The following is a 16,302-nucleotide window of genomic DNA, read 5'->3' on the forward strand; positions in this document are numbered from 1 at the left end:
TCAAAAGGCGCCATTGTAGTGCAGGTTTTGTGATGCAAATTGCGGTATGCCATGGTTGAGAGCTAAAACTTTACTAATTACTTTCAGTTCTTCGAAATTTCTTAAGCTATTTAAAGGACTTAAGTAATTGTTAGGCCTAATTAGTCTAGAATTGGTATTACCTGAGCTCACGCTGGACGTGCCTGCTGCTCCTGCTTCAGCTGCGGTTGCTGTCGCTGACTTGGATTGCTGCTGCAACAGCTGCTGCTGGAGGTATTGCTGCGCGTTCTGCTGCAACTGGTTGCTCAGCTGCGGCGTCAAGTGTTGCCGATAGAAATTTTGATTATCCAAATCGTTATGCTGGCTCACAATGGTGGTCGCAAAGGAGTTGCTTGGCTGGATTTCCACATTTTCATTATTCAAACCAAAGTTTCCAGTGCCTGTTTCCTGGCGAAAGAGACGTGCGCGATGCTGCTGCTGTTGTTGCTGCTGTTGCTGCTGTTGCTGCTGCTGCTGATAGAGCGCATTGCTTACGTAGCTAGGCAGTAGCAATGGTTGCAGCTGTAGCTGCTGCTGCTGCTGTTGCTGCTGTTGCTGCTGCTGCTGAAACTGTTGGTAATTATTCTGAGGCGGGGCTTGCAAGATAGACGCCTCCGCAGGCGCAAAGTTGAACTGATTTGAGGTTTGTAGCTGTAAATGATTGTTGTTATTGTTGTTGTTGCTGCTGCTGCCGGCAATGCTATTGGCACTTTGGCTATTGCTGACAGCATGTTCCGCTTTTTTTTGCAAATTTTGGAAAATTTGTTGCACTGCATTCGTTGCCGTTGGCAATTTCTGATAGTTGTTGTTGTTGTTGTTGTTGCTACTGCTGCTGTGCAGGGCAAATTTATGAGCCGCAACGGCATCGCGCAGCGGCAATTGCTGCTCAATTGGATATGTGGGATAGATAATGGTCTTCGTATGTGTGCTGGGTATAAATTCGACTGAAGGTCTGATGGAGTAACCAGGCGAAGGTGGCTGCAGCGTTTGTATTGCCTCCAGTGATGCATGTTGCTGCTGTAACTGTAACTGTTGTTGTTGTTGCTGCTGTTGCTGTTGCTGCAGCTGTTGCTGTTGCTGCAGCTGTTGCTGTTGCTGCAGCTGTTGCTGTTGCTGCTGCTGTAGCAGTGGCTGCAGTGTACTCGATTGCGCAAGCGGCGTAGCTTGATAACGACTTTGGCTCTGCTCCTCGAGCAGCTTCAATTGCCGCAAGATCAACGCCTGCTGCTGCTGTGCCTGCAGCTTCAGCTGATAGATTTGCTGCTCGAGAGCGCGCTGTCGCTCAATAATGTAGTTGTTGACGCTGGGCGGAACGGGTGCCGTGACACTAGAGCTGGCCAGTGGCTCCTAAGTGGGAATAACAAGACGTCATTAGCGTAATGTCACCTGGTCAATTGCGAGCTTACCTTAAGGTAGTTGTTGTTCGTGGTGCTGCTGCTGCTGCTGAGAAAGGCTGGCGTTGTGGAGAAGCCAACGTGCTGAAGATTCGTCTGCGTGGTGCTCGTGCTGCTGATGATCGTGGGACTCTGTGTTGTCAGCGGTGCTGCTGGCAGCTCCGATTCCAACACATTCAACTTGGTGATGGTGGGTCCAATATGTGGCAGCTGCAGCTGTTGCAACTGTTGCTGTTGCTGCAGACTGTGCTGCTGATGCTGTGGCAACCTGTGCTCGCCCTGCAGCAGCGGGCGAAACTTTTGCGCCGTGCCTCGCTCATCCAAATCCACGGTGAAGGCTGTGACCAGTGGCGCCTCCTGTATGCGTATGTCCTGCTTGTCCACCAGTTCGATGTTCTCGCCGTCCTCGTTGTGTGTGGGCCGCGGCGTTGTTGTTGTTGTGGTGGTTGTGGTGCTTGTCGTGCGACGTCTGGTGGTACGTGGTCGCGGCGTTGTTGTCGTCGTGGTCGTCGTCGTCGCTGCTGTTGTCGTTGTTGTTGTCGTCTCCTTTTTCACGTTGCGTATCTCAAACTTGATCTCGTTGCTGCCATCGTGCGCTATCTCATTGCTGCCCAGCGAGCTGTCCACACTGCGCGTTAGCTGATGCGAGTCGGGACCTAAATCCGCCTCGATGGAAAGTGGAGAGGCTGCAGCGCCCGGCGTTGTCTTCTTCCACAGCTTAGAGCGATCGATAAAGGAGGAGAGCAACTGCTCCTGGGCATTGCGTTCGTCAAAGGTTGCCGTGTAGAACTGCACGGTGGGCACCACAGCATCCGTGGAGCTGGTGCTCTCCTCCAGTATCTCTTCGCGCTCACGTGGAGCGGCCAGTGTGGAGCTAGGCGCCACTATCTCAGCTGTGGTTGATGTCGACACCGACGCCTCCTCGCGCTCCAGCTTGTCTATGGCACGCAATAGCGCCTGTCGCACCGAATAGTCCAGCTTCTGTATGGCCTCTCGTGGTATAATCTCGTTGCTCTCCGTGCTGACATTCTCTGCCCCCGTTGCTGGCTCATCCTCCACTGGAACGCCGCTAGCGGCTGCCAACTGGAGCGTGAGTGCGGCAAGCAGCAGCACCAGCAGCAACGCCCAGGGCAGCGTGTTGAAATGTCTCTGCGGATGGGACAAGAGGCAGAGTGAGGTTAACTCAAGCAATTATGCTAATTAGCTGTAGGGCTGTGTAATGGAAGAAGGCATTCGCTTGATGGCTCAATAAGCTTGGCCGGGCAACCTACCATCCCATGTCATCTTCTGCTAGAGTGCGCAGTTCAAGCCTCATTTCAGTTAATATCAATAAGTGCAGCCTTGCAGGCGCGCTAAATAATCTTGGCATATTTAAGATCATCAAAAAGAAGCTTAACTCGCCAGCATAATTGTGCCCTTGTGAAACTTACTAAATTAAACATTTGACAAACTTCAAAACTGGAAGCATTTAAGGTGCATAATAGCTACCTGCTCAGGTTGACATATTTCTTTAGAGTTATGACTACGCAGACACCCTAGATCTTGTGACTGGTCAACACAAAAATCTGTGGGACTCTAAGCGGCTGTATCTTATGAAAAACTGACTTTAGTTGCTCGATCTTTCGGTAAGAATTTCTGGTAAATTTCTGACTTATAAAACATTTAACTTCTTTTTTGAATAATCATGAACATTAAGCAAATTGCAATATTAGCCCCTATTGGCCAACTTCGATCAAATTTTAAGCTATGATTTGTTGAACTACCAGAATTAATGATAATTGACTGAAGTAAACTCACCAAGAAAATATCTTCTTACTGAGAAGATACAATAGCTTGCCGTTGTTATTAAATTTTATGGGAGTTTATTATTTATTATTTTTATTCTCATAGAGTTTCACAAGTTGTGCTCTTATAATATTTAAAGGCTGTAGCAAAAGCCTTATAACAATAGTTCTTTAAATGATATATCCCACGAGACGACCTTAGTCAGTCGAAGCACACAGCTCAATGCTGGACTCATGCAATATTGTATTGTGTCTCTCAACCTCTGTCAGTGTTTTCCAAATTCAAAAGTCCTTTAATAATTTCATAAGCCAACAACTTGGGCATTTATTAGATTATTTCAATTTCAAAATCTTTGCAGTTTCGGCAACATTTTCATAGCTGAGCCCGAAAGCTTAGCTGCAATCATGAGTGAGTACAACCGGGCGATGGTGCGCTAATCTGTGCATGTTCATCTTTCCGGCATTTGCAAAGACGGCAGATCATAACGCATTATAGCACGTAACCTGCCGCAGAGATTGTCGAGTCAGAGGTGGTGGGGCGTGAGGTCTGTGGCATGTTGAATGTGGCGTTGCGTTGCGTTGCTTTTGCACAATTTGCGATTTTCAACAGCTTGACGATTGATTTCTGGCCCTGGCTTTTGACTGTGGCTCGGAAACGTTTTCTGGCAAATTGCCTTGCAACGCTTGTTTGGACGCTGCTGAAAGTTAAGACTAATTGTTGCATCAACAAGTGGTGCGCAAATCCCCTACAGTCCGCCGCCAAAGCAAACCTATCTGACCACCTGTCGCTCTCTAAGTGGATCTGGTCTGTGTTTCGGCCTGGCTTTTTGGAGTTCAGCATTTTGGCAGTCACGTTTCTGCCACTTGGCACCGGCTAGTTGCCTAGCTGTGTTTCTTTCTCCCATTTTTAGCCAACATTTTACAATTGTTGCTCGATGCGGCTTGCGCATTGATTTCGCTTCGTTTTGGGCTGCACTCAAATTATTTAATCAGCAATGCGGAGCTAAACTCAAAAATGCTCGAATTTGCCAAATTACTAAACTGGAACTAAGTCCAAAAACTATGCTAATTGAAGACAGCCATAGAAATGCTGAATTGCATGAGGTATGCAGTTGGGGCATATACGGAATACCTTACCGGAATACTCAAGTACTGCAGATGGATAGTAGCTGGGCGAATCATACGTACGTACTTAAGAGATGGGATCTACTCTCTTTGCAACTGTTTGAGTTATGCTAGGACCAGGACCTAGACTTCGATGACTTCTTGCATCCTTGCTTATCTATCAACAACATGGCCTATATCCTTTCTCTTTTTTAATCAACCATTGACTTTAACTCTTTAACTTTGTATCTTTACTTTATTATCTCTGTATGTCCCACTCTTTCTCGCTCAGCCTCTGTAAGTCTCCGCAGTACAAGACCAAATTAAACTTATTAACTCTCTCTCTATCTCTCTCTTTCTCTCTCTCTCTCTCTCTCTCTCAATCTGTCTACTTTTATTCATGTATCTTTTATATCTTTCCATCACAACTCTCTCTATATTCCTCTTTCCCAATTAATCTATGTAATTTCTCTTTCCCTCACATACTCTATTTTCTGTCTCTCCTTCATTACCTCACTCTAACTCATACCCACACTCTCTCTCATTCTATAATCTCTTCTATAATCTCTCAAGTATTCATAATATAAGACAAAGTAAAGCCAATTGAGCTCTCTCTCTCAATATTTTTCATTATCTCTCCTTTTTTCGTAATCTATCTGTGACATTATCTCTCTCTTTCTCTCTCTCTCTCTCTCTCTCTCTCTCTCTCTCTCTCTCTCTCTCTCTCTCTCAATCTGTCTACTTTTATTCATGTATCTTTTATATCTTTCCATCACAACTCTCTCTATATTCCTCTTTCCCAATTAATCTATGTAATTTCTCTTTCCCTCACATACTCTATTTTCTGTCTCTCCTTCATTACCTCACTCTAACTCTTACTCACACTCTCCCTCATTCTATAATCTCTTCTATAATCTCCCAAGTATTCATAATATAAGACAAAGTAAAGCCAATTGAGGTCTCTCTCTCAATATTTTTCATTATCTCTCCTTTTTTCGTAATCTATCTGTGACATTATCTCTCTCTCTCTCTCTCTCTCTCTCTCTCTCTCTCTCACTCTCTCTCTCTCTCTGTCTTTTATACGCTACTTTTGTCATTCTCTTTTTCACTCCATATCTTTCCTTCTCTCTCCCACTCTCTTATAGTTTCTCAAGTATCCACAATACAAAAGCAACTCAAACCAATTTAAATATCAAAAATTCAAACATTAATATGAAAATACTTAAGTAAATATGAATACTAATTAATCTTTTCTTAATTGAGCAGCTCGACAGCAAGTTATAGTTAGATGAATTAATGATGTTGGATCTGATTTAATGGGATGCAACTTTCTATGGCTTTTGTTTCGTGTTGGCCTCTCGGGATAGCCGATTCGACACTCATTTGGGGAGTCAATCAAATTTCTAAGTGACGCAGCAATTTTCACACAAAAGCGTTGCAATAATCATAATAATTTTTCCGAATTCAGCTGAAAAGATTTTGTGTTTTCCATGGTGCTGTCCAGACGCAAGGTTAAGGGTCAAGTTCTGCTAAAGGCCAAGAGTCAGGAGAAATGCAGTTTGACGAGACACAAGCAACTGCAACAACTGATGGGAAATATTTTGCAATTGAACAAATATTTTATGCTGTTTTCTGTTGTTGTTTTTTTTTTGTTTGCTGCACTGCCACAAAATTTATTGCTAGATTTGTTTCTTCTTTTTTTTTTTGTAATTTCTTTTATGGTTTTTTCTTCATTTATTTTTTGGCTAAATAAAAAGGCACAAAATCAATAGCGCTGCTGTCCGCCTTGCTGCTCATTTACGTCAATTTCACTATGGAAATTATTCGCGTCCGACTTGACGGGCGGTTCGTCAAGTCTTCAGCTCGTCAAAGCGTCGCGCCGCCTGCTTTGCGGTCGTCTTTCGCGCTAATCAAGTTGGCCAGCCTTATACGTACATATATATATGCATGTATACATGCCTTCGCAAATGGTAATCATCATAAATTGTAATGCCCAGGCCAAGGCACTGGGAAATCTAACGGCTATATTACGACTCGAGACATAGCCAGCAAAAGCTAAAGCTGAGTTAAGCTCAATGTACAAAAAATATAATTTTTTCTGTTTGATTTTTTTCTTTCTGGTATTTTTATTTAGTTTTTCAACATGGAAATAAGAAAACACAGCTAAAACGCTTCGCGGAAGCACAATATTTACAAAATTTGTACGATCTAATGTTTCCTCTTTATTTAAGCAAATCATCATCAGTTTTTCGAGCGCCGAATGAGTTTACTTATTTAAAAAACTAAATTAGTCCGAATATGGGTTGTGCTAGTCATATCGTAGCGTATTTTGTGATATTTATGATACCTGCTCGAATTTCCCATACTTTCCCCACTGCTAATAGCAGAGTAGGCACAGATCTGCGCTTTATCTTAAACGCTGAGGTATGCAACAGGTAAGTGCGAATCGCGTGCAGCTCGAACATCAAATGAATGCAGAAAATGCTTTATAAATATTTTTTAATTACGCCCCATCTACGGGCGACGAGAGGCATAGTGTAAAAATGATTTAACAATCAAGCCAGGCATTGTATATATTATATTAGCCATACATCAATGCACAAAAGCCAAGCTGTCTATATTTATTGCTCATTTTATTGTTTGAAGCGTGGGCAAAAATTGTTTTTTACTTAATTTTTATTTTCTTGTTTATTATTTGCCACGAGAGAAGCCAACGGCCAACACACTTATATAACCATCTTGTGGGCCAAATTGAAGCTTCACTTTCGTCGGCTCTGCGCGCGTGTAAAACTGGCAGATCGCAGAGACTGCAAGAGCTGAACACCTGAAGGCTTGAAGACTGGGTAACCCAGTTCCATTGATAAATGGCAACTCATATAAGTCGCATTGTCCAGTAATTCAAGCTGGCAGCGGGGCATCTCAAGTCTCGCGCTGTGATTAATTTTACGCCCGCTGACCAAGTCGCATTTTGCATTTTCATTTTGCATTTTTTTCATATTTAACAGCATTTTTTTAACGGCTGCATTTTGCATTCTTCGCGTTGCATTGCTCAAGCAACTGGACACCGTCCAGTGGCATCCACAAGCTACGCACTATTAAGCAGCTGCCACCGAGTCATTTGTCTTGAGGAAAAGAAAACCTGCCCCAAAAAGTTGAGAGCTGTTTTATTGTGTTTCGGTATCTCTGGTAAATAACGCAATCTTTCGATGTCTGTGCAAATTTGTTGTTTGTTTATTTATGCCTTATGTAGGCCAGCATAAATATTAATATTGTTTTGTAAGCCTGGTGCAGCAATGTCATAAATTGCAATAAAACATCATCATAACTTTAAGTGCCAATAAAATCGATTTCATGAGCTAGTCTCAGTTAACGCCCAATCATAACATGAAAGTGTAAAAGCGGGCTCAGCCCTTTTGAATGCATAGTTCGTCTAGAGCTGGTTAAGTGTGGATACTTAAACTGAAATTTATTGTAAGCTGTAAACAGTCTATATAGAAATTTTGATGAGCTTAACTTATGCATACATGAGATTCATATTTTTATTGCATAAATAAACAATAATTGCCTACACAATAATAAAAAGCATGAAACAATAGATTCGGAGATAAAACAATAGGAGTATAAATAAATATAAACATAAACTATAATTGATATTTTTATGCCTGTGCTAATAAAAATTGTTAATAATAAAACTATAAATGAAGGCAAAAAAAAAGAAATAAATAAAAATTTTTTGACAAACATTTTTAATAATAAAACCTTAGTATGTAAATATTGCGACAATAATGTTCAATCTTTTACTATAATAAGAAATGTATTTTGCAATTTAATTTATTTATATTTTCCATTCAGTAAAGTTTGTTATTATTTAAGTTCAGTGCATACTTAAATAAATATCTAAATTTTAATTGAAAAAACAAATTAGATAATATCTGACGTACTTTTGATCTATCGAAACAGTTGATAACAATCGCGTTTAAGTCTAATTCTTTATTGAATTTATTTATTCCAAATTTATATTTTTATTAATATACTTTACATAAGATCCAAAGTAAACTTCAACTTTATTCATAGTAAATAAAATGAAAATCTTAATTTTTCTTACAAACATTTCCTTTACCACAACTCGAAATTGTCCCACTCAAATTTTGTTGTTGTTGACTTCAGTTAGGGTATGCCAACGTCTTCATATATTGACATTGCCGAAAATGCCCACCGCATGCGGTTAGTCAATAAATTTGTTACAGTATTTTATGAGCTTTTAACTGCCTTTGTGGCTACCATGTTTTGTCGTGGCAGCAAAGCGCAGTCTCATAAAATGCCATGTAATTGTGGTGCGTGTGTGCGTCTGTGTCTATGGCAAGCCCAGGCGACATTTGCATAATTTCACACTAAAAATCAAAGCTGCATTGAGATGAGGCACCCTTTCCAAGTGGGCTAGTCAAGAGATTTCCAATCTTGATTTGGGATTTTTCGTTTGAATTGGGCCTAAGACGATTGTCGTGTTTTGACAATTCAGCGATCTTTTGATTGGCATGTGTGTCTCTGTGTGTGTGTGTGTCTGTGAATTGGGCAATCGCTTTATCGATATTGTATCCATTCAGACGATAATCGCAGCTTGTTACAATTCATTTAAGGTCCATTTGCATATTTATATGCATTTAATTGAGTTTTGGCTTCGTTTTGCTATGGCCACAAATATCGGCGATACGCAGATCATTTTGCCACTCCACGATATCTATTGTCTTTATGCTAAGCAGGAGCTGTGAACGAGCTGGGCTCTTTGTTAATTGGCCAGAGGTCAAGTTGTGGCCGATGTTATTAGCCCGATAACGAGCTGAAGTTCAAGTTGAACCATGTCACATTTGACAGGTTTTCTGATCAAATTGAATATGAATGAATATATGATAGCAGCGGATTAGATAACGACCTAAACACATTTGCTCAATCATTATGATAGGCTCAATGAAAATCCGTTCCCAAAAACCTGATGTGTATACCTATACCTGTGGGGTATATCCACACAGCATTTCATAATAAAACTAAAAAAATAATACGAAATTACCAATGGGCGCGTATTACAATAAATTTACAAACAGAGAAAAGCAACCACACACACAAAAAGTTGTTTAGTTGTTGTTTTCGATTAAATTTTTTTTTTTATTTTTCTTTCAAGTTTTAAGTTTTTGCGGGCGCATTCGCGTAATGTTCGCCCATTGTTTGACGGCAGTTGGTTGATCGAGAAGAGGAGAGCGAGGATGAAGATGAGCGCAAATCTTTTCTTTCTCGTTTTTTGCTGTTTGCATCTAATGGCATGTTGAGGTAAAAATGCAATGTCAATGGCACTCGGCACTAGGCACTAGGCATTAGGCACTAGGCACATGGGCAATTCGGTTTCACTTTTATCGACGCCAGAGCATCTGGCTTTTAGGAAGATGAAGATGATCGAGCGACGGCGTCGGCGTCGGCGTCGTCGTCGTCATTTGCCCAACTCAAGTGGCAATTGTTGTTGGTTTTGCTAGTTTGTGGCTGCTGCGTTTTCGTCTAGCGATTGCCGCTTTGTTTTGCTTATATTGTTGCATTATTTTTTTGTATTATGTAAAATCGTTTACATTGTATGCGCGGAGTCGTGTGCCACTTGGTGAGGGGGAATTGCTGCTCGGACTGCTGTTGACCTTTCAGCACAATAATAATAACAATAATGGCGCGTCAAACCATCAAAACGTTTAACGTAATATGGAAAGGGTCATACAAAAACAAAAGACTTAGGCAACGAACTTGCCACTAAATCCCCCACAAAAAGAAACTTTGTATTGCGTGCTCACAATTATGCACAGCACACTTAATTCAGATTTATTTACGCGCTCTGTCAAATACCTTTCAACAATTGAGCTCAAGCCATGGATATGGATATATGTATGATGCCATGCGATGCAACTTAATGTCAGGTGTCGCTGTCGCTGGCGGTGTCGGTGTCGGTGTCGGTGTCGGTGTCTGACTGTCTATGATTTATGTACTCGACGTGGTGAGGAAAAGCAAACTGTTTTAAGCATAGTAAATCGTTATTTTGACAGTTGCACAATTTCGTGCATGGCCTGTGGATGGATACAGATCTACGGACACGATGATCTGACTTATCTCAGCAGGCTCACTGACTGTGCGGGCGTTTTGTGAACTCATGAATTGAATACCTTGTGAATGAACCGATCGTGTGCTGCGCTTTTACTTTTATTCAATTACAATCAAGCAACACTTTTCAATACCCTAGAAATGTGTCAAGGGCGAGAAGCAGAGCACGCGCATATATGCATATATGCAATAAAAAAAGAGAAATCCATTTCTTGTAGAGATCAATCGAATACAAGCATAAATATTGCAATGTGATCATCAAAGAAATCACAAGAAGAGATGAGCATCTTCGATTCCAGAAAGAAAAAACACTATAAATATCCCTTGCTCACTGTGTTGAATTACTCCACAAGAAATACGACTTGAGCTGCTTTCATTATTCATTATTTCATATCCATATTTTTTGCATATCCAACCATCTTCAAGTCCCTTGGGCATTAATCACTTTGGAGTGTTTGCGTATTGCAATGCCAATTGCTTGTTTAGTTGTTGCTGAAGGTCTCGTCTGGGGACAGTACATGATTTATGTGGCTGCTTGCTGATTTTGGCCTGGCTGGTGAAATCAGCAGTTTGGCAAAGAAGAGGCAGCAGCAGCAGCATCAGTCGCATAATCAATTTTAAGTATTGTCAAACTGCAATTATGCAATGGCGAAAAGTGAAATTTTATTGCATGTCAACAGCAGACGACAGATGCACACATCTTTGCAGATGACTTGCCTGGCTGACTGGCTGACTAGTTGGCTAGCTGCCTGGTCAGCGTCCAGTGCCAACTCTCAACTTTGCAACAGGTCGCACCAGCTTGAAAAGCAATTTTTGTAAAGTTGATTGCATAAGTCGAAATCGGATATGGCAGGGTGTGTTTAATGGCTCGCTTGGTATTGGCTGTGGCATTCAGAAAACTTGCTCAATGAAAGAACCAGAAAAACCTTTCAACTGCCACTTAATAAAAACTTGATTAAAGCGTGAACGGCTTAATTTAGTTACCAAAACTAAACTGCTATTAGCCAACTTCATCTAGCTGAATGCAAGATTTGCTTTCGAGCCCAATCAGCCCTGAGATAAAGTGGTATCTATTACGTTTGATGATCTTTATGGGTATCTGAGTTAGACCAGGCTTAATCTGTGAACCAAATGAGCTCCACATATTGTTAATTGAATTGTTTTATTGCCCGATGGGCATCGCCTGGGAATTAATTCAATAAATGACATTAAAAAGCCATTACACAAATGACTTCGCATGCAAATCAAATGATCAAAACGAAAGACCAACAACAAGTGTATATATGCAGATGCTTATTTGATCGTCCATCGATTGATGGGCTGTGCTCTGCCAAACTCCCACACTGCACGATGACTGTCAAAGCGCCAAATTTGGGCGTTGCTGACTGGTAGATTTCGCTAATTGATGATCGGCTGGATGTGTTTGTCTGGCTTTATAATTTAATTAGCAGACTGCCCACAGGGCCACGCCCCCTTTTGATAATTGTCCAACTTTCTACTAGTTTTTAAAAGCTCATCATGCCACTTTCTAATGTATTGCCTCCGAGCGTGTGCACTTGCAATCAAGCACAGCTAAGGGTCAGTTGGCGAGGGAATCGAGTTGTATTGAAGCTCAGCTAGAGACTAAGCAGTGTTGTTTTAGTCAAATTGGTTTTAGTATGATTGATAGGACTTAATTTAGTAGTGGAGCGCAGGAATTTAATCAGGCTTGAGTTGCGTCAAAATTGAATTCCTGTCCTAGTAAAATATATGTCCAAGGATAATGCAGTTAAATAAAATAGTAGTAGCGCAAGCAGGCAGCTAACGAGAGCTAAATATTGTCAAATGAATATTAATCTACAGTAAAAATATTTTCAAAAAATTAATTAATCCTTAAGTCATATATAACTATACCACAAAGACTTCAATATTATTTTGTGGCCTTTGGTGGACTTTTCTAGATCAAAACAAAGGTTTTCATATGAATATTTGCAGAACATCGCACAAAGTAAATAAATTAAGTTAAATTAAGGACTTCTTTCTTTGGAACTGCTACAGAACTTACTCTAGAAGTTTACTTCAAAATCTATCAGTAAACGCGAAGTCCAAAACTTTTGAGAATCCTACATATTTATTTTTGACGATCGCTAAACAGAAAAATTGAAAACGAATCACTTGAAGTCTCAGTAACTTTCATGGCACAAACTAGATGCAGCTGTCTCTTGATAAGCTCAAAAGCACTTACCAAAAGCATGTTTCCCGTCAGCTATGTTCAGGTAATCCAAATGTTCCGCTTCAATTCGAACTTATTTAACGCGAATTAGTTGCTAACGCTTCTGGTTCTTGTTAGACGCACAATTGCTTACAGTTAGTTGTATTGTGTTAGGGTTTGAGGAATTTATTCATTTCATTTGTTTAGCGCCTTTAACGAGTGTTGCCGCGCTGCACTTTAATATTTGGCGTGTTAATTTCGCTTAATTGCAAAATTTCGAATCGTTTCTTTCAAATTAGCGAACAGTTCACACCGACAGCAACAACGACCGGTCGATCGATCAATTGCTGGCTGTTTGTTTTGGTTTTGTTATTGTTTTTTTTTTTTTTTATTTGTGTTGGTTTCTTGGGGGGAGTAGCTGTATGCGGCTGGCCGCTAGCAAAACAACAACTGAACCGTCTGAACGCTCGCTGCAGACTGAAGCGTACAATTTTTGAGGTTTCCCTCGCCTGCCCCAGCGGACCAAAGCTGAAGATGCTGCCGCAATGTTGCCAACGTTGGCGTCGACAGCGACTGCGACGGTGACGCCAACGCCGACTGCAGCAGCGACAGCGACTGCTACGTCAGCATCAATGTTGCCAACTGTTGATCATGTCTGAGACTCACTTTGACTGGTGGCGGCCCAATGAATGAAAGCTACCTCGACTTGCAGAGTTTTGTTTCGGTGTTTATCACACAAGTGGCCCTTATGGGCTTTTTGAACTTGGCTTTGGAGTGCAGCAGTTGCAAATTAAATCTCAGCGCTTTGCCCCACATGAGGCAATCATAATCGAGCCATTCTATAACAAAAGCCGAACTGTTATTTAATTAAGCCGTTCGCTGGGGCCTTATGCGTGTCTCATTTTCGACAACTTGGCAGACGATGCGTCTCTGACCACTTTCCAATTCGCCTCGTCTCTGACTCTGTTTTATGATGCTTTTGGTGTTACTTAACCGAATGCGGCCCCATCTTCACAACTGGTTTTTATGCTCATTTTTTTGTTTTTGCCCATGCCAAAATCCTGGCCTGCAGCGCTGGCCAAATCGTAATGAGGCACAGCCGTAGTCGTAGCCGTAGCCGTAGCCACAAACATGGCCAAAAGGCCAGCGGGAACACGCGCCACGGTTCAGGCCTCAATTCCAACTGTGGCTTCCGCCTGTCTAACCGCACAATTTTTGGGGCTTTTCGCAGTAAAAATTTCTCTTAAATTAGCGCCATTTATGCATGCAAATTAGTTCAGCTCTTGGCCACGCACCGCTTTCCGTTGCTCTTAGTCACTTCCTCTTGGCTTGCACTTTTGACCAATATTTGCACAAAAAGTGCAATTGCTTATTTCATATTTCTTGCAGTCACACTTTGTTTGCTTCGCTGAACTGTTGACCGCTTCAACTCTTGGCTACCAGCTGCGCCTGGCTGCAACGCTGATGAGCTGCAAACGGTGGCAGCTGAAAGCTGGCCATGAATGGCTGACCTCAACGCACTTTCAAGCAATGCAGCATCTTGAGGACCATTAGCTATGACATGCTCTTCACGATTTTTATTTGTACTTCAATTATTTTTATTACAGATTAAAAGGTTTTTATTGCTGATAGACTCGTATAGAGAAGCTCAATCGCAAGTATTGATACGAAATTGATGTGTTTATAATTAATTGTACTTAATCTCCGGCTTGCCATGAAAATGTTGAGATGGAAAATAAAAGTAAAAATCATGTAAGTACTTGAGTTGCGATTTATGAGATACAAAGATTATTTTATAATTAATAATTAACTATATTGCAACCTCTAGTAATAACGTGTTACAAAGGCGGCAACATAAGTTGAATTGACTTTGGATAAGTGCTGAGTTGCGTTGTGTTTGGCTCTTCCGCAGTTGACGCCAAGCAAGCAGAGGCAGTGAAAAGTGCGGCAATGGCATCACAACTTGCCACTTAGCTAACAAACAGCACTTGGAACCGGTGAAACCGAAGGCTCAGACAGACAGGCAGAGGCAGAGGCAGAGGCACATCATTTAGCGAATATTATTATTCGTATTTGCGACACGTTTAGTAAGGCGCAGCCTGCGCCCATAAGCTAAACATCGATGTCGAGACATACAATACCATAGACCATAGACCATAGACCATAGACCGTAGACCATGCCATGCTATGCCTGGCCATGCCATGCCATACATTGGTGCATAACACAGCAATAAGACCCGAAACCTGCTTTCTTCTTCGTGACTTTTGATATTTGAGTGGGGGCCTCATCTCGTGCGCTTTTGAACCCGTTTGCACCCTTTTCCGTTTGCCGCCTTATCGCATATGTATCGTATATGCGTTTCTCCATTCAGCTGGAAACAAATTTTCAATTTGACTTTTGGCCAAACAGCCTGGCAGCCTAGTAGCAGGCTTTTTGCCATTTTGTACATTGAACAAATTTTGACTATGGCCCAAGCCAGGCCAGTAGCAAAGCCCGTCCAGAACCGCCATCACCTGATCTCTGCGGCAGCTGCACACGACTTCCAGCCGAACTTCGGGCTGAACGTGAGCCGCATTTTTTGGCTGCTTGTTAGCCAGTGCTCAAAATTGAAAATGCCAGCTCTCATTTGGAGCCATTGGCAGTGGGTAATTACTTAATGAACTTTTGTGGTTAAAACTGTGATACGTATTGAAGGAGCTGCGCATACTTTTAACTTGAACTAACGAAGTATGATGGACTTTATGTATTAAATAAATAAAATATTATTTTATTATTATTATTATTATTATTATTATTCAATTAGCTAGTCCAAAGGAAGACGTAGTGCCTCGGGTATTCACATTTTGTCTAAGCGGAATTCGCTTGCTTTCACAACCCTCAATCAGATATTCATCGACATGTAAATTTTAATTGATCTCCGCTAATTTTACAACATATTTTGTGCTACTTGGCACACCTCCTAATAACTTCAACTAATAACTGCTGTTCAGCTGGGACACGTGTCTGCATAATGAATTCCGTTTCGGCGCGATTTTTGAGGGATTCGTGTCTCTATTATGACATGCGCCTGTCAAAATGCCGCAGCCAGGGCCTCAGTCACAAACGCATCAAATCGGCTATTTATATTTATTAGTGGCAAATTAAACAAGCGATCAACTTGGGCTTCAAAATATATATAAATAGCTGAAGACAATTGGGAAATCTGTTCAAAATATGATATGCTGGCTCAGATGCGATCAGGCGAACAAATCGTAGGTAAGACAAAGGCCTTTGTGTGCGGCACGTATAAAATAAACATGTCAATAAGAGCGGCAGGCAATAATTTAAAATGCAAATAGTAGATATAGGCAATGGATCCATTGATCCAATCGTTTAAGGTGTGAAATATAGATGGCACACAGATTCACATACACTCACATGCACACGCACACACTCACACGCATACCATTTGCCAACGCATTTCAGTCTCATTTGCATTTGCGCTTTTTGGAGATTGGGGTCTTAGCTTGGGCTGGGATTCAAATTTGGAGGTCAGCATCGTCAACGTCTGCTTCGCATAGACACATTTGATACGGATATTGAGCTGTGGCTTGGTAGCCATCGCCGGTTTCGATTTCAATTTTCATTATTTAGCTTGGTTGCGTCCATTCCAGATTATACGAAATGAGTTTTTAATAAAGC

General features: G+C 41.4%; 1 protein-coding gene across 1 annotated transcript; it reads right to left on the reverse strand.

The window, feature by feature from the left end:
• LOC111597821 (myb-like protein Q) lies at positions 1–5,195 on the reverse strand. Its single transcript, XM_030224797.1, has 4 exons — positions 5,184–5,195; positions 1,425–2,561; positions 162–1,365; positions 1–62 (listed from the first exon to the last, which is right to left on the reverse strand). Exons 1-4 carry the CDS (start codon positions 5,193–5,195, stop codon positions 1–3), a joined length of 2,415 nt encoding a protein of 804 aa, XP_030080657.1.
• Between the last annotated feature and the right edge of the window lie 11,107 nt (positions 5,196–16,302).

The sequence above is a fragment of the Drosophila hydei genome, unplaced genomic scaffold (genome assembly GCF_003285905.1).
Source record: "Drosophila hydei strain 15085-1641.00,03,60 unplaced genomic scaffold, DhydRS2 tig00008119-arrow-pilon, whole genome shotgun sequence".
Lineage (NCBI taxonomy): Eukaryota > Metazoa > Arthropoda > Insecta > Diptera > Drosophilidae > Drosophila > Drosophila hydei.